Raw genomic sequence first — 26,682 nt, 5'->3', positions numbered from 1 at the left:
GGATTCCTTTATGAAGTCATACACAGCTAGCTAACTTTGGCATATTTGTAAGGTGAAATGTCACAGCAACTTTATGAAAAATGACCTATGCCCATGAGTGAAAAATGGCACAACCACTGGAAAGAGAACAGTGATCCACAGAGGTTGAAAGACTTCAGTTTTGTTTGGGCTTCACTATCAAGTGAAGATTGGCACTGACAATAAGTTAAAATTTCCCAGCAGCAACTGCATCACCATGGGATAATCTAAACCTGCTGTATTTGGCAGCCTGGGCTAGAGTGACAACAAGGAGTGACAACAAAAGGGAAAGGGAAATGCAATTGGGGAAAGAGATTTTAAAAGTAAGGTGACATTTATGAATCTTGTTATATAAAGTGGTGATAAAGCACTTAGAGATTATCCTGTTGTGTTTTTTGCTATAAATTAAAAACTTCAATTTTTATCTGAAATGTGAGTTGTCCCTTACATAAACCTCAAATATGTTCACACCTTTCTTTATCTTTTAATCCTTCTGTACATCTCAAGTCTTTAAAGTGTATATGATGATAAAAAAATTCTTGTTTTCCTGCATCTTTGCTTCTATTGAGTGTTACATTAAAGTAATAATGAAAAAGTTCTGTTGTTTTTGCCTTAGGCTGATGTTGCAGCCTCAATGAAATGAGGGCTCATTATAAAATTTCCTGGTTTATTATTTTTAGTGTTAAAGTAATCCAAATAATGCCAGTGTGAAATACATGCAGACCTGGGCTAAACAAAATCCAATGAAATATAACAGTTAAGACCCACATATGAGTTTACCATTTCAGCATCATGAAACAATAGACAATTTCCAAATAATCCTCTTAAATAAGAATAACCTTCCTCATATAGTGGAAAAGCAGTGTTCCAGCTCAAGTGTTTACACGCATGGAGAGCAGTCAGTCCTGCACATCAGGGCAGTCAGGAAAGCCACACCTTCAGCAATGGCCCAATGGGCTCAAACACAACACACTACTGTCTGGATAACAATTACAACTCAGTTCTTGGTTTTAGCTTTGAGTTTAACTCTCCATTGGATGGGTTAAATATTATTGACTCTCAAAAACCCCATCCTGTCTCTCAGTGCTAAAAGCAGCTTCATTCTTGAGGAGAATCCTCCAGAGTGAGAGGTGGGGAGCAGCTGCCTGCCACCATCTGCCTTGGGAACTTGGCTCAGTCAGAGCCAGGTATTCCCTCTCTGTTTCTGTGACTGAGAGAAGCTCTGCTCTGGTCACTGAGGGACAAAGAGCTTTGGGACTCTGTCTGGCTGGGAATGCTACCCTGACCTTTCACATCTCCTTTCCAAACGTTATTGCCCAGACACCACCACCACACCAGTACTGCTGCCAAGGGGCTGGGGCTTTCTGTGAGGAGCATTTACCCTGATCTGCCTGGCTCCTCTCTCAGGCTGTTCCATCTGCCCCACCATGGCAGGGAGGCTGGTCCCTCGTTGGTGGTAAGGACAGATCTGCACTAGCAGTGTTCCTGTGTCTGCTTCCATTTGCTCTCCACATGCCAGTTCAGGCTCAGATGCTTTTATATCCCGATTTACTGGTTGTTTATAGTGCTCCCAAGGAAAGGCAACTAGAAAAGGACCTACTGACAATTATACAGTGATTGCTTATACTCCACTGATTGTATCAAATTCTAACAAAATTAAGTTCCTTGCAAAGTGTGGACTTCAGCAAAGTCCATGATCAGCGAGGCATCACTACAGATGTTCTGCTTTGGTGCAAAACCAGATTCACACTCAGCTCTCTCCATGGTACAAGCTTGACTGTAGCTTTAATGGACTGCATAGACACATGCTGTATTTAATATTGTCGAATTATTGTTACTTAAGGAATAATAATTTAGAATCAGATCAATATTTTCAGTGTTTGAGCCTGGTTTTTAAGTCTTGATTTGGACCTGCATCCCATTCTGTTTCTATAGTTTTCTGTGCTGTTGTCTAACAACTGCCTTCCCTCAGGCTCTTCAGCAGAAGCACAGTTTCAATGACAGAAGATGCTGGTCTAAATCTTAGCAATCAAAGTCTAACATCTTCTGGAGAAATGTTCAGTGTCCTGCACTGTTACAGCTAAAGTACATTTACAGTTTCTGTGTTTTCAGATTTGAAAATAGTATGTATAGACAGACAGGTAAATAATAACTTTACTCACACTTTTTTGAGTTACAATGTCCATGAAAAATAACCCTGTGGTGATTTAAGACTGAGCACCTTCATATTTCCTAAATTCCTTTAGTGTCTTAATAGTCTTATAAAAATATTTCCAGTTCTTTTGTACACTTCTAGGGTACAAACACAAGTGAATCCTTTCTGCCAGTGGCAAACAATGACAAAGGTATCCAAGCAGTTAAGCAAGCAAACATGCAAGAGTAGATTAGGGCAGTTACTTCAGAAAACTCCTCAGTTTTAAGGATTTTAAAAATATGTTACTTCCCAGATTTGCAATGCCTGCACAACAAAGAATGAAGGGAAGAGAAGGAAAGAACTGTACTATCTGCTGTCCCTTTTGGATGGACGCTGATCCATTCAGAAAACTGGCTCTGCACAGTGCTGCATGAGTCAGAACCACTAAGTTTATAGAGGCTCCAGAACAACTGAGACTGCAGTTTTGGTGAGGCAGTGAAACAGGAAGGGGATAATTGATGAGATCAATCACTGACTATTTCCACTAGCAGGTAGGACAGTGGCCTGACAGGCACATAACTGACTACAGCTGGCTCAGAGTGCAGCATGGTGAACAAAGTACCTATGTAGCTATGCAGAGGTAGGATGGATACACAAAAACACAATGTACATTCTTAATTAATTGAAACCTGTCTTTTGGCACTGCATGAGCAGTAGGAGTAAAATATACGCAAGCTATCACTCAGTGAGGAGCATATTTTTCATATATTGGAGCAGTAGAAAACATTGGAAAACTCATGCTATTGTTATAATAATCCAAGCCATTGAATTTTAATGGCTCAAGCCATTTGGGTTTTTAATAAAACTCAAGCCATTGTCTTGAAATCTTGATAAAAATAGCTAATGTAAAATACATCACTAATTCTAATTATCATGAGTCTATGAGAAAAAATAATCAGTGCCTGTAGCTGCAACCCCTTCCCTACACTATCGAAATTAAGCTATTTAATAATGAATCAAATTGAAGACTCCTCCAGAGTTTTGGTTAAGTCTTTTTTTAATTAAGGTATCAGGCTTAAAAGTTTCTGTTTGCATTAGTGAAGACTTAGCTTAATATCACAAATACAATCCTAAATATCAGAAAAGAAGAGGATATTCAAGCCTGAGAAACTAAATCTGTGGGACTTCATTTCTTCTTTGAAATAACACTGAGAAATTTGACAATATTAGTTAAAGCTGCTAGTAGGTTTAAACTAAGAAGAGAAGAAAATCACCCACCCTCTAGAGCTCACTTTTACAATTGCACCTTTGCAAGAGGGGCTAGATTGAGTAACTGCATATGGTCAATATTTATATATATATTATATATAGTCATGCCTAAAATTGAGTTACCATGGCTTGTATTGTGTGATATTGTGCTACCACAGGTTTCTACCTATCATAAGGAAGCACAGGTTTTATAGATGAACTAATTAGAACTAAAGTGTTTTAAAATATTATTGTTGCTATTTTCTAGACTCTGTTGAGAAAGCTCAGTATAGCATTGCACAAGAGCCTACTTCAAATGTAAAGCTTTGTGAGGAAAACAAAAGAGCACGTTTAAGAGTGATGCAATTCTTTTATGGTACATTTTGTCATATTAGAAAGTCCAGGAATCTAAGCAAATAAGAAAGTATTGTCTGCAACTTTACACTAGTGTTTGACTAAATATTATCCATCCAGCAGTTCAGGCTAAGTACTGCTATGACAAATTACATGTTTGATCCAAAAGAAGGAAGCATTTAATTTTTGCACTGTTTGAACTAAGAAATATGTAAAGCTGTCAGTGATTTGAGGACAGGATGTTCATGGGGAGACTGTAGAGGAATGTATGCCTAAAGGTTCAGCAATAATTTGTCACATGCTTAAAAAATTCATCACATGGTTTCTGTAACTGTTTGCTACAGCTATCTTGTGTCAAAGAAAGATGCAACTAATATAATTGCTATATTAAAAAGATGAAAGTGTTAATGCATACTGGGGAAAAGTGATCCAATCATTTTTTCAATATGCTTTTTCAACACTTGTTTATTATTTGTTTCCTGAATCCTTCACACCTTGAAATACAAAGACTTGAAATATTCTTCTTGCTAAATGAGTCTTATTAGGAAAATGATTAATGTAGGAAAGAAGTTGCAGTATATTGCAAGGTTAGTTTGATCAATTGGTAGAGCAAGCACAGTCTTCTAGCCAATTTTATAGCTGAAGATAAAGAGAGAGACATTTTTCTTTTAAACTTACAGACTGTAGTCTCACTGGGTATCAGCCACAAGAGATAAGTCATGTGACCACTCACAAAACACCTCATCTTAATTAGTAGAAGAGACACACCAACACAAATCACATATCTCCACTCTATGTTCCCTTGGTTCTAACTTAAAAGCAGTGCAACTCCAAAGCCTGTAAAGATCTCTTCTTTCATATGTAAACAATCTGAAAGACAAATACTTACTTCTAAACAGCCAGGAAAATGGGCTGTCTGGTTAAAAGCTAGTCTTCTCCCATTTTGCTCTTTTTTTAGAAGATAAAGTTTCCTTCCTGTCAGGATACATAGCACTGCGCATCAAATAAAAGTATAATTAAAAGGACAGTGGCAGTAGTGAAAACTTAGCTACTTACCCTGCTGTCAAGTTTTACTTTATCTTCAAACTGCTGTACTTACAAAATTGCTGGAAAAACTGCATTACTTTACCTCCTAGTGAGTAATGTTTGCAGTGTTTTAGTTATCCCATCCTCATGCATCTTTTTTGCCTGGCACTCTGGTTAAAATAAAACTCTCCTATATGGTTTTCCAATGCAACTTTCCATTTTTACTAGTCTTTTTAAAGGGCATACTCTCTGAGGTAATGGTTTTAAGTGATTTACTTAGTGTTAGACCAGGGGGAAGAAATCCCTGTGTTCCCTAGAGCAGCCACACTTTTAATCAAATATAACTCATAAATCACATTTACAACTTTCAGAACTCAATCAATAAGATACTTTATAGTCTGTAAAAAATTATCTGGAAAGTAGTAGAAGTACAAGAGGGATGTTACTGAGGGACCACACACATCCAGGCTCTGCACACTGCCTGTCTTTAGGGACTAAACTGCCAATTTTAACAATGACTGATTTGTCCCAAAACTCTAATGCATTTATAAGCAATGCATAGTTGGCTGATAATGAAGCATTCCAGGAGGCCATAATCAATAGTACCAAAGCAGAATAAGTTTACTGTTCCACTTTACCCTAGTTTGGTGACTATTATTAACACTTTTCTCATCAAGCTTTAGCTAAAGACTTTTGCTCTCTTGGGCAGAAGTTTTCATGGCTTTTCTCTGAAGCAATCTCCAAGTAAGTCACAGAATACCAAGGACTTCTCAATGCTAATTCAGTTACATGTCTTCCTGAAGTTTAATTTGCATATTTAATATAGCAAATTCTTCATCAAGTGTTTAATTTGTATACATAATACTGAACAGTCTCCTGTAGCAAAAATTACCCTATTACACAGTACTTCATCTAGGGCTGATACATAAGTCAAAAGCAAGTTCTGTAAATTACTTCTCTAATATCTGCATAACTTCAATTATATAGTAGATAACTTTCTCATAATTTCTGGACCATGCATTAGAAAAAAAGAAATTAATCACCTCATATTAGATGGTTCAAAATGTGTTGCCTGTTTGTACATTCCCCTAATGACTCAAACCTAGTGTGTATATTTTGTAGGAAGATTTATTTGAACTTTTTTTCATGCAAGAGACACCACAAAATTGTTGTACTCCATGCTAAGAAAAAAAACCCCAGAGAAATATTATCTCAACCTTTTGAAGTTCTAATGACAGCAGCTTTCATGAAATATAAACAGATGCCTGCAGCTGTTGTATCAATATTCAAATTGAACACATACTCCAGTGATAGCAGAGAGTGGTGGCTAAGAGATTTTGAAGTGACAGACTACTCAATAACAAGTTTTCATTCAGATGGAAATGATCTTATCGGACTGAGTTCAGACAGCTTTGCCTTTCATTCCTTTTTGAGACATCTGCAGAAAGTACTGGCAAATATCTGGATCATTTCAGTTTTTGAAACCAGAAGACTAGAACAAAACAGAATATGTGAGAGCTGTTACCAGAATATGTGAGAGCTGTTACCAGCTCTTACAACACAGACAGAAAAAATTAGGAAATAGTACAGATACATTAAGACTTTGCAATACAATGTATTTCCGTTATTACTGTCAACAACTTAGATGGGAATTTTGTGTAAAGATAAATGACAAGAAAAGTGCAATCATAGCTCAGAAATCTATTTTCTAGCCAAACTGCAAGAGACTTTTAGTGTTAAGTCTATGAGGGATCATGTTTTCACTCATTTAAGACAGTTCCATAGGCTGAAAATGTTAAATTAAGTTCCTAGTAGTGACTGGGTCTTTAATAAGTTTATATACTTAGCCTTTTAAATCAAAACTGCCAATAATTTTACTGTAAGAAAGAATGGGAGAAATTTTTTTGACAAAAACAAATTTACAAATAGTGAAGTTGGTAACATGCAAACAATCTTTGAGCAAATTTAATGCCTAATTGCTCTATTTCAGTTTTAATAAGCTCTCTACAATGGAAGGTACCAAAACCTCACTGGAATCAGAAACCTACTGAGATATCTTTGTAAATAACATGAAAAGTATCCTTCATACTGCATGTCCTCTGGCTTTCTGATGGACACAAGTGAACTTGTTTGTGATGTTTGTAGAAGGATGTCTATTTATAGAGCTGCTTTGTTTTGTGATTGCTCAGATATTCAAATGGAATAGCAGAATGCCGAGAAGGGGAGCTGAATGGATTTGAACTCTAGAAAACAACTATTTGAATCCTGCATGCATCCATGTTTTAAGAAACAATCAGACCCTAAATATATACACATTTAAAGCTATGTTCAAGTCTTTAAAAGCTATGTTGTCATAGAGAGCCTTTGATTTTCCACTGATGGTATGGGGACAGTATGTCTGCTAAAGTTTTCTACATGGTTTTCTGTGGACCTGATGTGTGAGTCAAAGGAAACATGATCTGGTTGGGGGAGTCAGGGGCAAAACCTCTCCTCATCCACATGGAGAAGATAGCATATAATCAAATTACTGTATTTATTTATATACTATCATAATCAGATTCCTCTGGCTTGAAGTCATATATAATAATGTTGACAATAACATATTTCTGGTATTCAGCAACTGGTACCAGCAATTGGATGGACATACAGAGGCCTGTCTGCATGATCTTACCCAGAAAAATACTGAGAAATTCAATTTCTATTCAAACTTGGCAGGGCATAAATCAGATCTGATCTACAAGGCATGATGCTGCACTAATGCACACAGATGGTAGTAATTCTGCCAAATGTGTGAATTCCTATGCTAATAAAATCACATTATTTATGATTTCTTCACACACTGCTTCAAGACAAGTGATTTTTCAGATAAAGTCAGAGCATGACCATCTGTCACTGATCATAAGGACATGCATAGAACGGAGCAATCATGCAGCATCTGGCCAAAGTATGATTCAAAAGGCTAATGAGGAAACATAATCTGGAATATTACATGAAAAAGTTATTATAAGTAAAGTTTTAAAAGTATTATAAACCAGATATATATTAAAGCAAGTTAAGTAACATTTATAGTATGAGATCTGGATTTTCTTTCATTGTAAGAATCTGAAATCTATACCAAACCAGATAAACTCTGAATTTAGATTTCTCTCCAGAGAAATTACATATCAGAGCTTCTACAGGTTTCTAGCATGTTGAATATTTGCTGTGTATCCAACTTGTAAGATGATGTTTTCTCTTGTGTAAGCCAATCACCAAGGAAGGATGCACCAAGATAAAGGTTTAAAAAATTATTTGTGCAGTTGATTCCATTGAAACTGGAAGAAAGTGAGTTTATATAATTACTAGACAGGCATATTTTCTATAATAAAAAAAAGGATTTGTTCCCAAGAATGAATTATGGATACTTGATATATATGGAGAGTGCTAATATGAGAAAATTTATATTTAAAAGCTGTTCAGTGAAAATGAATCCTAAAGTTACTTTTTCCTATTAATGTATTAAATTTTAAAATTCTTGAGGAAAGAAATTTTCTTCTGGGAAAAAAACGAAGAAAAAAAAGTCACTGATGACATACATGTGACTGCTCCAGAGAATTCCAGAGATACAAAACTAAAAGCTTGTGTTCTGTGAAACTACATAATGAATCAGGTCCTGTGTGGCTGGTCTTAGGTACTGGGCAGTGGATCTAAAACTGTTGATCAGAAGTATCTGTACCCACAATCTAATGTTTCTGTTGACAGGCACTGTCAGAATGAGTGTGTCTCTGCTGATGGCCACGGACAGTTGGTTTGGACTACAAGAACACTGATTCCCTCTGGGTGATCTACTAATCCTCAGCAAAAAAAAGAATGGATTTAGAATTAACCTTTGTGACATGTGATTGGTGTCAAATATGTTTTACTTGACAGATTACAGCACCTGTTAACTCACTGAGCTTCCTGCTCTTTATGATATTGTATTATCTTTCAAAGGCAAGTGATCTGAATTATCAGACATCCCATGATTAGGACAGGATTTAAATAAAGACCTCCTTGAGACAAGCCTAGAAATTTGAAAAGCTGTCTAGATAAAGAATGGACAAGTGAATTATTAATTAACAAGCAGAACCACATCATCACGATCCCACAAAAAAACCTCCAAAAAAAAAAAAAAAAAAACAAACCAAAAAAACCCAAACCAAAACCAAAAAACAAAACTACAGATGAAAATGCAGGAAGAATTGCAGTGAGGGAACAGAATTCCAAGGTCTTAGAATGAGTCTGAGGCTAATTCAAGAATAGAGATGAACTCGATTTTTAGTCTCCTATCCTATTTAAAAGTAAAGTTTCTGTGTAATGCACTGTATTTTTCAGACTACAATAGAAAATAAAATACATCCATAACTGGAAAATCAGTTATGACAGAGCATGCATTGAGCTGCTTCTAATGTCCTGACATAGTCTGCCTAAACTGCTCCTATGGATAGGTTTTTGCCCTATGAAATTACTTTAGGTTTACTTGGAGATAGAGGCAAGAATGCTCTTTTCACTTCTTCATCTGGTTTTTCTTTCTTTCCTCAAATCCACTCTGTTGACTGAGAAACAGTTGCATTCTTTGATTTGTGACAGTTCATTTTGCCTTTCTTTCAGAATATTTGGCTTTGTTATTTCTTCCCTTACACTGAACATTGTCACTGCAAGTACCCCTTCTACTGTTAATACCAAACAATTGAACAGTTTGCTTCAGGAAGCTAATTCTGCCGTGCCACAGGACATCATCTATCTCCAACAATTATCTCTTTCGTATAATCCAATTTCATGAGGGTATTTTTCTTTGCTACCTTTGATTCAGCTTTATAATCCACTATGTATAGCCAAAGAGAACTATTTTTGTGGTCTCTGAGTGATTCAGTTCTTCTCAGAATATACGTACTCTTCCTTCTTAAATCCTTTCCCCCTTTCCTTTATCCTTATTGTAGCTCTGATGTGACATGTGCAGAGAGCATCAAGTTAAGTTGGGTGGTGGATTCTATTCTCTGCTGTATCATATGTGTGATGGTTAAGCGGTCACAAAAACAAGGAAAATAAGCAACAAGCTCCTGCAGATTTCCAGAGAATGGCTTATGGAACCATCAGAACAACAAAAAGTACAGGCCATAGGTTTTATGGTCAAAGAGAGAATGAATAAAGCACAGGGATTGCTAGTGTCAAATTGTAACACGATTATTTGGATGAACTTTCTGAAATAATGTGGTACCAGTGACCATATTCAGCTTTTTATTCAAATTCTCCAATTATTTCCTAGCATTGTCTCTAGGTGGTGTGTATGTTAACAAAATTTCAACTCCAAATTTTCATGGAATTTTTCCCATTAAAAAAAAATGAAGATCACAATGGCTGATAATTAAATTGAGCCCCTTGCTTGCTATGATAGTATATTGGCTTTTATAAGCCAATGTTTTGCATGATCAGACATCCCTGGATTAGAAAATGAAGTAAATAGGACCTCACAACACTACATAGTGAAGTGTTAACTGGAAAACTCACTTTTTCCAAAAAAATCCCAGGTTTTTTTCTACACATGTTGTCCAAACCCACTCATTCTTTCCACAAATAAAGAAACTCCATAGTTCAGTCTTCATTCAGTGATGATGAAAGGGAAACATTAAAAGTCTTTTCATAAAAAGACTTCTAAGAAAAAAGTCAAAGGAGGACTTGGACTAAATATCACTAGTTCTGAAATTGCATCCAGATTCGTACCAAGAAATAGTACTAAGAGTTACCTGAATTCAGGTTTTGTTTATTAAGTTCTAAAAAAATTACTCATTTTCAAAATTACTTTCATTATCAATTATAGATAACCATAGAGAAAAAAAATGTGTCAATAGCACACAAAACCAAAAAGAATATTGAAGGAGTTTTTAAAGTAAAAGCATTTTATTCACTAAGCATTCAGTAACACATCAGTAGCAAAGAATCTCACTTTCATTTCTAGTCTCACCTGCATTCCCTATTAAATGGGATACCTGACAATTCAGCTGACCTGCCCTCCCCACCACAGGGCCGCTGCAAACACCTGTAGCCACAACCACAGTGAACACCTCTATCACAGAATGCCCCTCCTGCTGACTCATGCCAAATGAGCAGGTTAGTTCAGAGAAATGCTGCTCTAGGTGGGTGCTGCATGGCCCAGACTGCCTCTGAAAGCAGCGTGGCAGCTGGTACATGACCTGCTCACAAATGCTTTGCTGCATCTGTAAAATTAATTTTTTACTAGTTCCTTAAACTGCTCTGGGCTGGAAATCAGAAATGTTTTCCGCATAGGTTAATTAGAAAAAGAGTGATTCAAGTTTGTAACAGTGGCCAAACACCAGGAAGGAGACTTCCACCTGAATGGAAGAATCTACAAAAGAAGGAGGGACTCAGCTTTAGTACCTGGACTACTCTGTCTGCTTCTGGGCTCCTCAGTACAAGACCAGGAGCTACAGGAAAGGTCCAGCAGAGGTCACAGAGATGGAGTCTGGAGCATCTCTCTTATGAAGAGAGACTTCAAGAGCTGTGCCTGTTTATTCCAGAGGAGAAAAGACTGAGAGGAGACCCCAAAAATACATATAAATATCTCAAATGCAGGTGTCAGGAGGATGGTGCCAGGCTCTTTATGGTGGTGCCCAGTCACAGGATGAGAAAGAAATGACCACAAACTAAAACACAGGAAGTTTCATCTCAGCATGAGGAAGAACTTCACACTGAGAATGGCAGAGCACTGGAACAGGCTGCTCAGGGAGGTCAGGTAATCTCCCTCACTGGCAACATTCAAAACCCACCTGAGCATGTTCCTGTGCTGCCTGTTTCAGGTGACCTTGCTTTGGCAGGAAGGTTGGACTGGATGATCTCCAGAGGTTCCTTCAAACCCTAAAGGTTCTGTAATTCTGTGGCAAAGAAATTGTCAAATAGAAGATGATAAAATTGTCCCTTTCTTCATACGGGGGCTAGAAAAAAAGGAGATGCTGAGTCAGCTTCTTTTATTTCTGCTCACACTGCCCTGGGGAGATTGGCAAGTCAAAAAGACTGTAAAAGCTACAACAAAAATGAGGGAGAATAAACAAACTACAAATGGTGGCAGGAAAAGATACAAAACAGTTATGAAGTTGAAATATAGAGATTCTTGTGTTTTCTATAAATATACACAATAGCCTATAAATGGTTTATTGCTATTTGGGAGAACAATGCCAGAAAATAAAGAAGGATATCATATAGTATTATGTGTTCTGTAACATAACAGTAAGGAAGGAAAGAAGAAAGAGGATTGGTCAGGGTCAGTAAGAAACATTTCTGGTTTCAAGAAAGAATCTACTTTTAATGACATTTCCCAGTATTCTCATGGATGCTTTCGGCATTTTTCTCCTTCTCTTTTTGTTTTTTAGTAGACAGATATTGATTATAACTTTCTAAAAGACTCATGAATCAAATATTTAGGGGAAAGACACTTTTTGTTAGGGGAACACCCTTTAGAGCAGAAAATGAAAATAGCCATGCTATGAGCAAAAAATTGTGGCATAGATAAATGAAGATTTTGCCAGAACTTATAAAAACCTTAATGTCATGGAGAGTGACTAGGCCTTATTGATTATTACAAGTAAGCTTCATCACTGCTCACAGAGTCCTGTATGTTTTTGGCAAGTTGTTCATGTGAAAAATAAGCTACAGCAATATAATAGGAAAGTATTAATCTACTGCTTCTGAAACCGTAACAAAGCAGCAGGATTTCAAAGTTCTGCCACTGGAGCCGGAAGAAAGAATGAAGACTGTTGTGGATCTGGAAACACAGCAAACATGTGGTGTATTTTTCACAGGCAACAGAAAATGCAAACAGGTGGAGGGGCTGCTAAAGCTCCATTTGATATCTCCTTTTAGGAACTGCAAAGTGGCAGGCATTCCCTGCTCTGAGACAGGATGATTAACACTGCAAACTGAAATTGTTTGTGGAAAAGGAAAATATAAAACAGTAATTTTCTTCCTCAGAGAGTTCTGAGCTTTTATTAGCATTCCTGTGACCAAGAATTTTTTCTTTATCCTTTTAAGAGAACTTCAGCTGGACTAAGTACAATGCCAATGACTACTTTTCTTTATAACTGCTCATTTTATTTTCCTTTTCTAGATTTGTATTTAAAAAATATTTTCATTGTTCAGCTGCCCTATCACACAACCTCACAAATCTGTCCTGCCTGCTGTTAAGTGCACAGTAGTAATTCCTTTATCCTGTTCCCCTCTCATTTTCTTAAATGTTATCAGCATTTTAGCACATCTAACTGGGACCAATAACCTTTTTAACAGATCTAAAATCCTAAACAAAGCAAAACAAACAAACAAACAAAACCCCAGGATATCCCTTGAAACAGACACATTTTGAGCCAATATTTTGGATCAAAATGTTCAGTTCTGACAAAATTTATTGTTACTGTTTCTTTTAAATCTTTTGCCTCCCAGCATCTCTGGATAAATTTAGACCCACAAGCATCAGTGGCTGGATTATTCATGGGAATGTTCAGGCTTTAAATCCAGGCTGACATTCTTTCTCTTATTCTCCACGGCACTCGGGTTGGTCTCCAGAAATGTTGAAAAATGGGAGACTGGTTCTGATCATCCAGAAATTAATTTCATATTCTCAATTTCTCTCTTGAGTCTCTCTGAATTCGACTTTAAAGGAGGAAAATTATGCAGTCTTTTGGATCTCAAAGAACAAAGAATGAAAGGTCCCTTCATACTCTATTTTTAATGCATAGAAATTCTTGATTTTCTGCACCTTTTCTCTACATTCATATTTTTTTATGAGTGGTTACAATGCTTTTATATCAAGGGAAGAATTAATTTAATAGGAGTTTCTGTAAAACTCCTGTATAAGAATCTCTAAACAGAGAAGGCTGTGTAGTGATTCTACAATGCTTTTAGCTAGAGATTTGATGAAGTACATATATATTTAGTAAGAACACTCCCATCTTATGTGTTTTTTTTCCTGTTACAACAACAACTCCATAATTTATACCTCAGAATAACCTACAGAGATAAAACTTTTAAATTTTGCAACTGTGATGCATAAAACCCAAAACTCAGTAGTGTGCTCCTTTTAATGCAAGAAAATGCACATGAAGACATGGATGTACAACAGGATCTTGTCTTCTGCTGTCAAACTCTAAAAGGGACTTAAAAAGCTTGTGGCTGCACACATTGTACACATTTTACTCATATAAATATTTGATTGAGTTTTGCTCTTTATTTTGCTGACATTCACCAGTTGCTGAAGCCAACTGTACATATGAGTAAAAAGAAAAAGCCATTAATTTACAGTTTCCGTAAGGTAATATTAAGAATAATGCCACATGATGGAGAACAGCTTTGGCAGTCAGATGATTCTATAGTTTTCCACTTTGGTTGGTAGAAGCTAATAGGGCCCTTGTCTTTTTCTTTTCTTGAGTTTATTTTTTCATATTTGCATATTTACTATAGTATTCTATATAGAAGTGTCTTTTACTATTTACTTATAATACTGTACTTTTATTTTTGTCTTGTATAGGGCTAAAAATCTATTTAAGAAAATTATTGATGCAGAGAATCAAGTCACATAGGAAAATTTTTTCATTTGTGGAAGTCATTGTTTGAACTATGAATCTAACAAGAGTATCTGTTTGGGCAATGTATCGATCCTTTGCACTGTTTGATGATGTATTCACTATTTTCAGTAATTCCACTAAAACACATGGAGACTCTACATGCTGGCAAGTTTTGAACCTCTCCATGTTCTGCACAGAACTGGTTTACATCCATAGTATTTAAGTATATAAGTATATCATGCTACTAGGAAATTCACCCTCTGAATTCTAGATTTCCTGGGTAACTAAAATGCTAAATCACTAACATGTTTTTGCTGTATAATTACTTGCCTATTTTATCACCACAAACTGTCATTACAAAAAAATAAAGTACAATGGTAGAAAGAAAACCCAGATTTTATTTTACATATAAGAAGTTTCTTCCTCAGAGGGAGGTTGGAGGCTTGAGGAGCCTCACAATGGTAACTTCCTAATACCTATGTTATAAATTTTCCTCCTCTTTAAACATCAGCAGTTTAAGATTTTATGCAGGCATCAGTGTTCCATGGAGATGCATGAAAAGAATGTATCAGGCACTCTTAATTAGAAATAATATGGGGTTTCATGCTTGAGTCAGAAATTTATGCTTAGGCCAGGAAACAGCAAAGCCATTTTCTCTTTAGTCACATTATGTGAGTAGCCAGCATCCTTCCAAACTGGCCACTGGCCTTGGGAGGTGGCATGGAAGGATGGGCCAGGTGACATGGCTCTGAGCAGGACACTTCACTGAGGTCCCTAGAGAATCCTGATGTTCACGCCCCTCTCTCAGCTAATTGAAAGTTCCTGAGAGTGCTCTGGGAGCAGAACCACAGCTTACACCCTGTGTGAAGGAATGAAAATCCCTCTGTTTTCAATCACAGCATTCTTGAAATCAAAATGTCAAGGTAGTAAAGCATACTGTTATCCTAACTCAGTACCACAGATGATTTCTAACTAACTACTAAATTAACTGTGATGTTGAAGCACACACAGTCTTCTATGTCTCTTTCTTACATAATAAAGCTCAAAACCATTATTTAATACCTCACCTGCTTTATTACACAACACAGTATCTCCTGGGGAAGAACTCAAATGAGTCAAGCTCAGAAAATAAGCATTGCCAAACTGCCAGGGGAGACACAGGATTTTTGCAGATGACTTGATTATCAGCAATTTAGCACAACAGAACAAATTGCTTCAATTCAGGAGTTACTGAAAGAAAAGTTATTTTCCCAGAAAATGCCATAAATGGAGAAGTAAAGCAAGACAAAACCAAGTATTTGTCACTTACATGACAATGACTACCTTCAAATGAAAAATTACTCAAAGGACTGGGACATTGCAGCCTAACACGTTGCAAGATTAGAAAGAACCAACTTTATATTGATGTTTTCAAGTGGAAAACGAAGGGGAGAAAGCTTGTTCCCTGCAAATTGTAAACTCACCATTATTTCATTTTCTGCTATCTGTTGCCCAGAATAGAGTTTGTTATCAAATTGTTACAATTCTCATAACAATTATTATGACAAGAAAACATTCATCCACCCACATTAAAGAAACAGTGATTCAAGAACCAAATGCTAGAAATGGTAAAATTTCACAGGTCTGGTCTATGTGATGAGGAGACATAGATTTTTCTATTGCCTTTATAAATTGTTTTTTCTAGAAATGCAAATCCTTATAGCAAAATACTACAGCTATTTTCTTTTTAATAAAATACATATAAAAATAAGCAACTTTAAAACAAAACTTAAACTCAATACTTCTTATTTTAAATGGCTCATGTCTGACTGTGAAAGGAGGTGAATAACAGACAGAGGATGTACTAGAAAAGTGACAACTCTATAAGAATTTTCTATAATTATTGACTTTTTTCATCATAATCTCTCAAAACAACTAATGCCCAACAGGCTCCATAATCTATTTCACAGAACAGATTTGTGAAATATATATTACATCTCTGCTAAATAAGGGAACCCTATAGCTCTACAGTATAACATAGAACTCTGTATTATATGCCATAGCAGTAGAGTCTACAGCTGTTATGGATCTCATTGGTTGTGGGTATGTGGCAGCTGCAATCATAAATAACTTTACAGACACTGGGACAGCAGTTTTTAAGACTTTGTTGGTGCTTTGAAGAGTTTCTTCTACATCTCAACAAACTCTATCTGATTATCCTCCCCCTAGGTATAATTAAGGTTTAATCACATATTTAGTCTTAACAATCGTAGAAAACTGTCACATCCCTTTAAAAATTCATTAAGTTTTCTGGAGGGATTTGAGATGAAGGTTGATTTTAAGTAATAAGCTCATATGAATGACCAAACAAGTAACAGAATGGAGGGATTCTAAATCAGGGTCTGACGTAGTAGAATACCTGCATCCTGAACATAAATTCCATGAATCACAAAGTTCCTTACACTCTTGAAATTAAATACATGTAAAGCTTACATGCTTCACTGAATCTGGGACATAACATCTAAATTAGATGAAAATTAAATATTAAGTTGTATGAAAGCTCATACTGACACTTGTTTCTGAAGTGGCAAAATTCTACAAAAATGTCCAGAGGGCATAAGAAGGATTAGTCAAAAATTGCTTCACCTCTTCCTTGTGAACTCTGTTTCTTTCCCCTCAAAATCCTGTTTTTCTTTGATTTCAAAAACACTTCAGCAAATTAACCCACATAAAAATAAGCATGATAGAACAAGATGTCATGAGATTAAAGATAATTCAGATATCTTGAAAAAGTCTCCAAAATTTTGTGAACTAGGAAGGAAAAAAGCAAGGACCATAAGCTAAGTCTAGGTGACTGTGAAGCTAATGTGATTACTAAAATCACAGACACAGGGTATTATAAAGTGTTGACAAGTTACACTTCACAAGGTTTGCATTGTCTGATATCAAAGTGCAAAATTATATCCTCAAGTGAAAGTGCAGAGAAGAAAATATATATAATTCCTTTTTGCATTGCTCACCCAAATAAAATTTCTGTTGAACTATATTGAATGGAACAGACTGTGGGAATGGCTAACTATTTCCTATGAAAATTGCTATAATCTCAACTAGTGTATCAAATCCAGCATACAAAGTTAACTACTGGCTAAATCCTTGATTGTTCTTAACTAACCTACTGTGTTCTGGATTTTCAACCCCACTTCCTAAAAAAAAAATGTCTGAAGGGATTTTTAAAATCTAGTCCAAAATCTAGAGAATTCATTTGAAAGGTTTACATACACAAATACCAATAGTGGGATATCAATAGGTATCTCATGAGTCTAGACATAAACTGAGGTTAATGACATCAAATTAATGACTCTGGGAATTTACAGAAATCTCTAAACACATTATTTTTTCCCTGCTCACGGAGTCTTACCAGGTATGAGTCATTTTGAGGGAGGACAAAATGAATGAAAGAACCCTTGAACCCTGGAAAAACAGAGGTTTTGGGGTAACCACATCCCATTTTTTCTTTCTGGGTGCCTCAAACTGAAACTTGAATGTAGAGACGAAAGTGCAATTGTCTTTCCTCGACCTTTTTATGTAATTTTCACTGGCTCACTTTTCTTTTTGATGGAAAATGTCACAGACTTGTTTTAAATTATAAATAGACGGTATAAATGTTATTAAAGAGATAAATAGTTCTACTGGAGACATGAGATTGTTCTAAATATGCCTGAAATAAAATAAATTGGACCAACTACATTTCTTTTCAAAGCCAAAGACATAAAGACCAAACTCCCCATACTTGTCTGAGATGAATTATGGCAATCAATGACACAAGCCAGAAATGTTAAATTAGGAACGACGTCTAGAAAAGCATCTGTAAAAGAAACTTCAAATGTTCAGGGTGATATTATCAAGTATTTCTCAAAAAATCAGGAATTCAACAAGTGTATCCTGGGGAACAAATGTAGCAAAGTCTTTAGTGTGACTGTTCCAACCTAAGTGCCTGCAACAGCCTTCCATTTTACTGCTATTTTTGCAGCTTTGTCAAAGGAGTTGACCTTTAAGTAATGTACAAAATATACACAGGCAACATATCAAATTCAACAGATTTTCTGGTTTTAACACATGACATTTAAATGCACTTTTTATTGAACAATTTATAAAACTTTTACGGAATACTAAAAATTTTGGAGACTTAAAAATGTTAATCTTATAATTAACAGTCAAGGATATACCATCTTCACACATGCAAGATATTCCCAACTATTGCTATGAACTTTCCAGTAATACACCACCATCTGCTTTCATGCTAAAGCAGAGCCAATAGCAGATTTTTTCACTCGTGAGGGAATTTCACAATGAAGCAGATAACACAGCTTTGCTAATTAAGAAAGAATGATACATTTAAAGTTAAAGTAAAAAAGCTTATTTATACAGAAAAGAAAAAGAAGAATGGGCAGTGCAGAGTACACTATCTACCTTTCATACCCAATTGATAAAATCCTCCCTTTCTATTGGATGAAAGCAGTCATGTAGCACTCATCACTGATTAATTTTATGTGACAAACATATTTTCTATGCCACATTTTAATAAAGATTTAAAATACATCTTGTACTAACTTCTAATTTCCTATTAACTTTGGTAACTTGTAAATAAAAAAATAGAAAAATGGAAATACTGAAAACAGTATTAAAGGGAACAGAGGTCTCAGATGGTTGCCCTTCCATGCGCTATACTGGATCCTCACTTTGGCCTTGGGTATATAACCAGTGTTGATAACAACAATTTGAATTTGGCAAATACACTGATTCGTATGTATACTTTTCTATTTCATTAGAAAAAAGGAGATAGAGTTCCATTTTCCAAAACTGTCATTCAGAGATATTTCAGAGGTATCTGCTTGGAGTAAGTACACAGTGTATTTAGATAAACTGCTATGGTTTAATATATCCATAGGAACAATTATGAATTGAATGTATTTTTTGTAAAGGCAGAACAACCTGTTAGAGCTTACTAGTCAAGGAACAAATGAATAAAAACAAGAATTTGCATTTAATAACACTCATTAAGTTAAAACAGATAACTGATAATGACATTCACTTGCTCTCCCTCTAGTAGGTGTTCTTATACACTGTAATAAAAATAGTTAGCAACCAAAGAAGTGTATCTACCACAGCCATTTAATCAACAAATTCACCGATTCTAGTGAAGCTAAGATATCCACAGAGGGTTTGTATGTAAAGCCCTATGGCTGTAAAACCATGTGCACTGTTAATAAAGGTAAGTGTATGATGAGTTTTCTTGCTGAAATTTAGTTAATGGTAGGTAAAAGGCAGATCACAAAGATGATTAATGAAAATATATTGCTGAAATGTATAGGTATACATAATAGCATGTTATAACACATCACATTAAGATAAACAGAAATCATTAAGGAGTCAAGAGAAAAATTCCTTGACTGTCATAAAGTTTCTATATTGTATACATGACAATTTATTTCTCCATTGGGAGGTCTATGGTAAATAATTATAAAATTATTGCTGATTCTCTTATATCCTGTAATTATGAGCTCTCTCTAGATTTCTTGATGAACAGGTCTCTGAATATCAAAAGTTTATAATCATAGCTCGGTCAAATTCTGGTTTCATTAGACTAAATTATCAATCTCATTGAAAATTTAGGATTAAATAGGATCACTCTAAGCTGCAGTTACTTTTCAGCTACTAAATACAGGATCTATCAAGTCAAATTCTGATCTATCTAAAGATGTAATGTGACAGCATGAGCTCTGGGATGCAGCTGCCCCAGTTAGCTCCCAGCCAGTGAACGTGTCAGATACAGCAGCCCAGGCTCACCCAGCAGCACTAGCAAAAAGGAGGAGGCTGTTCCCTGTATTGAAAAGGGGCTTTTAGAGGGTAAAAGCAGAGCTCTGTGAAAAGAGAACTTAATTCATCTTCTCCACACAAAAAAAAAGAAAAATAAATGTTATTCTTCCAGTGCTAGAACTATTAGACAACCTATGTGGAAATAATAATCTCTGTTATTATCTCAACATCATGTAAGGTGCAGGAAAGCAAAAGCATCTCTTCCACTTTTAGGAAAAAAAATAGATACATCGTGGAAACAGGGTGTTTGGCCATTAAAAGGATTATATGGTTGCACAGCTGAGGTTATGTTCTCCAAAGGAGCTGCTTGTTTCTGGGTTTCTTTAAAGCTTCTATTCTGTTTTATTGAATGGAATGGTTACTGGTGCACCTTATGTAGAGTCAGTCCTAACCATCAGAGATTTGGTTACAACTGCAACTTAGTGCAAGAGTCCTCTCCTTTTAATTTGATCTTGGGGTAGTCATAATTCAGTCATATTTTCACACATGATTTTTGAAACAAAATCACAGAAAGAGAGAGAGAAGAAGTCCCCTTCACTTACACAACTAAGATAAACTTCCTTGGAAGACAAATTTCCTTGGAAGTGTGGTTTGCAGTCAACTCTTTCCAATGTATGAATTCTACTGGCCTGCACTGGCTAAGCTTCAAAGGAGAAAATTAATCTGAACACTGTCTTTTTGAAAGAGCAACATAAAAATACTTTTTTCAATCAATGAAACAGAAGATACTATCCCTAAAGTCTATGGCACACTGAAGTACTCAGCCCAGATAATATCATTCAAACACAGATCATGTCAGTTATCATCAAAAACATGAAACCATAGTGATGCCTTAAGTTTTAGCTTTCGTATTTTTCAGATTCTGTGCTGCCTTGATGCGTAACTCTGAACTTCATATAAAGTGATTGCAAGTTCTTTTCACAGGGTAATTAGACAAAACAATCCTTTTCCAGCCTGAGAACCAAGTACAGCCATTACAGCCTCCAGCCCAAAAAGCATAAACAAAGGTGAATTGAAGAGAGCAAACTGAGAGGATGGCATTTCCTAACCTGAGGCTGTAATTGAACAATTAACTCCAATATGCTAATGGACCAAAACTTATAAAAGTGTGAAACCTCATGAATGGTTGTCCATTTTGTGACCATTTTGGGTCCATCTTGAGTGTAGCCCTGGTCAGGCTCTTGTGCTGCCCAAGGTGTATCCTTTAAGGGCTTTTAATAAATATCTACTTTATTCTTTAACTCTGTCCAGCCTCTGTTCTAGGTCAGCCTCTCCAGGCATCAATAGAAGACCCTTGGGGAGTGACAGATCAGCTGGAAGGTCAGAAGAAAGCAGCAATCAGATACCAGCGGAAGGAACCAGTGGAGTCCCACAGAGGTTATGCACACATACTGATATGGCCTATTATCACAGGATGTCTGTCAAATTCCTGCTTAAATTGAACATTGCCTACTCCTAGCATAACCCTTGCAAACAGTGAGAAAGTGCCCTCATCCAAAACAGCACAGATGATGCTGATAAAAAGGATGCCAACTGCATTCTTTGGAACACAGAAGGAGATTCTGGCAAATGAAATGTACGTAAATAAATAAAAAAAATTTATTTAAATGTTGAAAATACTTCATTGAAGCACTAACTATTTCATGTTTTATGGAAACACCCTTTTTTAGTTTTGTTATTTCATGTTGCAGTTTCCACATCTGCAATGTATTGTAGGCAAGTGCAAATAGTATGCCCAGAGACTAAATATATAGAAAATATGGGATTCAATTTTAACAGTGAAAATTTGCAAATATATGATTTATTTTAAACTTGAAAAGGCTACATGGTAAAATAGTCTCTGATATGTAAGCAACGTGACAATTTGTTTTTTGAGCTGACAGTCTATGACTGCTTTCACATTTAGGGAGTGCAATGACCTATTTTTAGACAGTAATACAATGTGATGCTAGCCCACATACACTAGCAGTCTGGCAAAGGCATTCTTAACTCCAGTTGCTTTTACTTCATACTGTGGGAAGTTCATTAGGAGGATGATACAGTTATATAACCATATTCTAGATATTTTTTGGTTCTTTTCCTGTACACCAGTAACGCCCTTTATGAGAATTATCTACTGCAATTCATAAACCACAGTACTTTAAAAGCTTAAAAAGTTTTTGAAGCCAGCTATGAAATTTGCTTTAAAAAGAACTTTCTGAAAAGCAATAATGAAAAGCAATTACAATTACAAAACAGAAATATTGATCAGTTTGCCTTATAGACTTGATTCATTTTACAAAGAAACCAAAATTATTAGAAGAATTATTTTCTTATTCAAATTCCAATTATGTTCATTTGATTGATCTGTGCTTTATGAGCAACAGTAGTAGAAGTATAAATGAGTTACAGAGAAAAAGAAAAGCCTTTTTCAACAAAGGATCTGACACGGTGATTTAAAAAACCCAGTCTGTAGAAATGGAAAACATAATCTTCTGAGGAAGTCAGCTTACTTCTGTCCCAGAAATAATACAGTGAAAAACACATTAAAATGGTGCACTACAATTTTGCACAAATAATGCAATGTTTTTGTCATTAACTCAAATTGCAACCCTTAGGAGTGTGCCTGACTCATATCACCTAATTTACACTGCAAATAAGTATTATTCCAGTTACCTCAATGAATTTGCTTCTCAGTTAACTAAAAGTAACTGGGATGAAAAGCAGGGAAATATGACAATCAATACCTCTTCCTCCCTTTTCATATCCAAAGCAGAATAAGACTTTCATTTCATAACTAACAGGGAAAAAATAACCCCATTACCTGTTTCACAGAATCGCCCGGTGAAGTGCAGTGGGCAGTCACACTGGAATGAGGCGGCCCCAGTGGGCAGAGAGAGAGGGTGACACGTCCCTCCATTATGGCACAGTCCTTCCTGGCACACAGATGGCAATGCAGGGGAAATCTGAGAGGGCACACCAGGGTCAGGCAAGAGAGGCACATCAGAGGAAACCACAGGGAGTGCTGTTGATAGATGTGCGGGTACAGAGATTCTGAAAGGAGAGAGGCAACACATCAAAACAAAAAACCCTGTGAGATCTAATTTTTGTTACTGTACTTAAGCTTCAATTTATATTAGTTTGTTGTTTTTAAATAGAAATTCAGACTATACTTCAGAAAATATGAATACATTCCCAAACCTAGTCCCCATCCAAAAAACTAGCAAAAACACAGTGATGGTATTTTTTTCCTGTCAGGGAGCAAGGAATAGCCTTCATGCAAGAAGCACAGTTTTATGGGCTCTCAAAATTCATTTTTGGTTGATGTCAACAACAGTTTAAAAATAAACACAGGCTTCACTTATTAAATAACTCATTGCTTGAAGTTACCAAAACTTGTAAGGCAGTTCTGTGAGAGACTTGCATATAAGTAGATGAAGCATGCATAGCAGAAGGGAAAAAGCTGTAGTACAGAAACACAGCATCTTTTAATTCACAGAAATATTGGGAAGAAAGGGGAAAGGTAAAGAAAAAGTAACTTTTTTGGTTTAATATCATCTGTTTGTCAACTGTGTTTGAAAGAAGCCTATATATTGGCTCCTGCTGTGCTCTTTCCTTTCTCTTGGGCACCTACTCTTGTATCAGCTAAAAATTTTGCTTCACCATGTTCTAGAGTTGTGAGTATGTCTTAAAAAGAAGCATTGGAAAGTGATGATGCACCAGGAGATTGCAACTGCAGAAACAAGGTAGGTGGGGATGCATTCAGTGTGACAATGCATTCACCATTCCATGTATCTATCTAGCTTCTTAAGTCTAGTTTCCAAATTTTTTACATATCCCATTTACATGAAAACTGATTTTAATAATTTACTTTTTTGAAGACATATTTTAGAAAGCACCAACAAACTTCATAATATTCTGAAAAAAACTCTGCCCAACATAACACATCCCAGGTAAGTAAGTTGTCTGGTAATGTCACTATTAAAAATCTGCTTCTCTAAATTATAAATACAGCAAAATAAAAGGATACATGCCCACAGGCAGCTAGGAAAGAAAAGGAGGTGGACAGAGGAAGGAGATAAATAACTCAGGGCAAAGTAAATATCTAAGGGGACCCAAAGAAAGGCACTGTAACTGAGAAAGGACTGGAGCCTGGGAATGAACAAAAGGCATGCAGGGCTTATGTGACAGTAAAGAGAAGATGTGCAGAGCCATAATAGTAAGGAAAACATTAGAATGGGATACTGAAGCAGGGATGCATCCAAAACCAAAATAGCCAAAATACACACACTGTGGTGCTAAGCAATGAGGATTTCAAGGCAGCTATCTACTTTATATGAGAGAAAAGCATCCAAAAATATGGCAGTCATCAAGGTGGCTAAAAATAAATCCTTAAAATATTTTTGAGGCAGAGCACTTGCTAATAAAAGGCTTGAAACTTTTAGAAATTAATTGACTTGCTGTTTATTTCCATTTAGATGAATTGAATAATAACATTTCCATTTGTACAAATACAATGAAAACAACATAATTGCTGGATTTATAACAATACTTTTCTCCTAAGGGAAATAACTCTGTTGAGCTTCATGTAGGCTATTCCATTCAGAGCAGCATTAAGGGTGCATTAACAGGTCTTATCTTCTATCAGCAAGCACAGTAAATCTTCTATTTGCTAACACAGCAAATTAAAAATGCTTAGTCACCTGCTGGGATTACAATCTCTGATTAAAAGTAAATAAACCAAAAATCTTGATTTTTTCCCCAAGCATAACCTAAATGTTGTAGAAACTCTGAACTAATAGCAGGTTTACATAAAGATGTAGACATTTACAGGAGGAATTTATTAGGAGCAATTACTGGTATTTGTTGATTTTTCTGTTACAGCTGAAAAAAAAGTAGTCCACAAAAACTACATAAAACCTGGGGAATTAACACAGTATAAATGAAGCTCTTACTACTAGCTATTAGAGAGACCATTTTTCTAATGACAGATAATCCTATTTGACCACTGCAAATTTACTCCTCTGAACCTGGTCCCAGCTACTGTCAGAGGTAAAATGCTGAACAAGAGGGAGAGCTGTCTGACTGGCAGGTGCATTCTTGTCTCTGCTGAAAGCACTGATTTCCAGCTGTGGAAGTCTCACATCCCCTTTCTGATGGGAAGCTACTGTTTTTCTCTAAAACAGAATCACAGCAGTGCGCTTTAAATGAAATTTTATGATCGCAAGTAATGCAGCCTTGCTTCATGTTTTGGTTGACATTCTAATCTGCAGAGGAGAAAGGAAAGCTACTTGGTAGGCTGATTTCTCCCCGGTTCATTTGCTAATTTTTCACAGTATGTCAGCCTTTGCAGTGTTGTTCTGGATGTTTTGCTTCTAGATGGTGCCTGACCGTGTTGGTGCCAGCACTGCTTCCAGGCTCCCCGCAGCTCCCTGCCTCGCCACAGAGGCAGGGAAGGCTTTGCTGGGGCTGCTCAGTGGGGCAAACACCTGCAGCTGCGCTCACAAGCCGTTCAGGCTCTGCTGGGAATATGCAATGGCCTCGGCTCAATGAATTTTAACTAAAACTATTTGAAGAAAGAGCTGGGAAGCATTTAAAGTAAAATAGTAATTGAGGTGTTGAAAGTTTTGACAAAGTGTAACAAAAATATATCAAGCAAAACTTGATTCACTGTTACTCTGCAACAAGGCTACAATTTTATATTTGTTTTTATTCTTTTTCAATTTCCCAGCCTGTCACTGCCTCTCAGGTCAATAATGCACACAAAGATCTTCTAACTTGCTGCAAGCATCAACACATTGTTTTTAATCTTACAATGACCTCAGAATGCTGAGTTTTAAAGGCCTGCAAGCTTGTGCTTCATAGCTGAGTGCATGTAAACTTGAAATGCTTGTCTAAACAAAGACAATAGTGCGATTTAAAGTCTTGTTTATTTTATATTACATTGTTTGCCATTCATGAGATGTATGATGAACTGAATGGCGGGAATATAGTACTTAGAGGTCATGTTCAACATTATGTTATTAAACTAAAAGCACACATACCCAGACCAGCTGTGCTTCCCTCTCCCATACACTCCTCTCTCCAGTAAGAGCCTGAAACTATCAGTGTGTGAAGTCAGAGGCACTGCAGCTCAAAAAGCGAACACAACCTCTGGGATGCCCTGCTCTGTGCTGACCCGGCAGAGAGGGGCTCAGCCGCGACAGGGCTGAGCTGTGTGCTGCCAGTTTAGCCCCTGCACCAGGGCCAGGAGAGTTGCTCAGCCTGAAGAAAGGAAGGCTCTGGGGATTCTGGTAATTTGTAAAAATACCTGAGGGAAAAGACAAGGGGAAAGAATGTAAGCATATGCCTCTTGCTGGTGGCCAAGACACACAGCAATGGACACAAACTGAAATGCAAGAAATTCCACCTAAATTTAAGAGAGCTTTTTTTCTTTTTTTCCCAGGGTGATCTTTTTATATGATGGACTTCAAACTGAGA

The 26,682-nt window shown here is 36.3% G+C and overlaps 1 protein-coding gene across 1 annotated transcript in view; it reads right to left on the bottom strand.

The window, feature by feature from the left end:
* EYS (eyes shut homolog) overlaps window positions 1-26,682 on the bottom strand; it is a 704,807-nt gene that overhangs the window by 165,628 nt on the left and 512,497 nt on the right. The window contains exon 37 of the mRNA XM_058801756.1: window positions 23,027-23,256. Within this exon, the coding sequence (XP_058657739.1) occupies window positions 23,027-23,256 (230 nt within the window). The remainder of the gene's footprint in view (window positions 1-23,026; window positions 23,257-26,682) is intronic.

The sequence above is a fragment of the Ammospiza caudacuta genome, chromosome 3 (genome assembly GCF_027887145.1).
Source record: "Ammospiza caudacuta isolate bAmmCau1 chromosome 3, bAmmCau1.pri, whole genome shotgun sequence".
Lineage (NCBI taxonomy): Eukaryota > Metazoa > Chordata > Aves > Passeriformes > Passerellidae > Ammospiza > Ammospiza caudacuta.
Note: the sequence above shows the minus strand (reverse complement) of the source record. Positions and strands in the feature narration are given on the sequence as shown.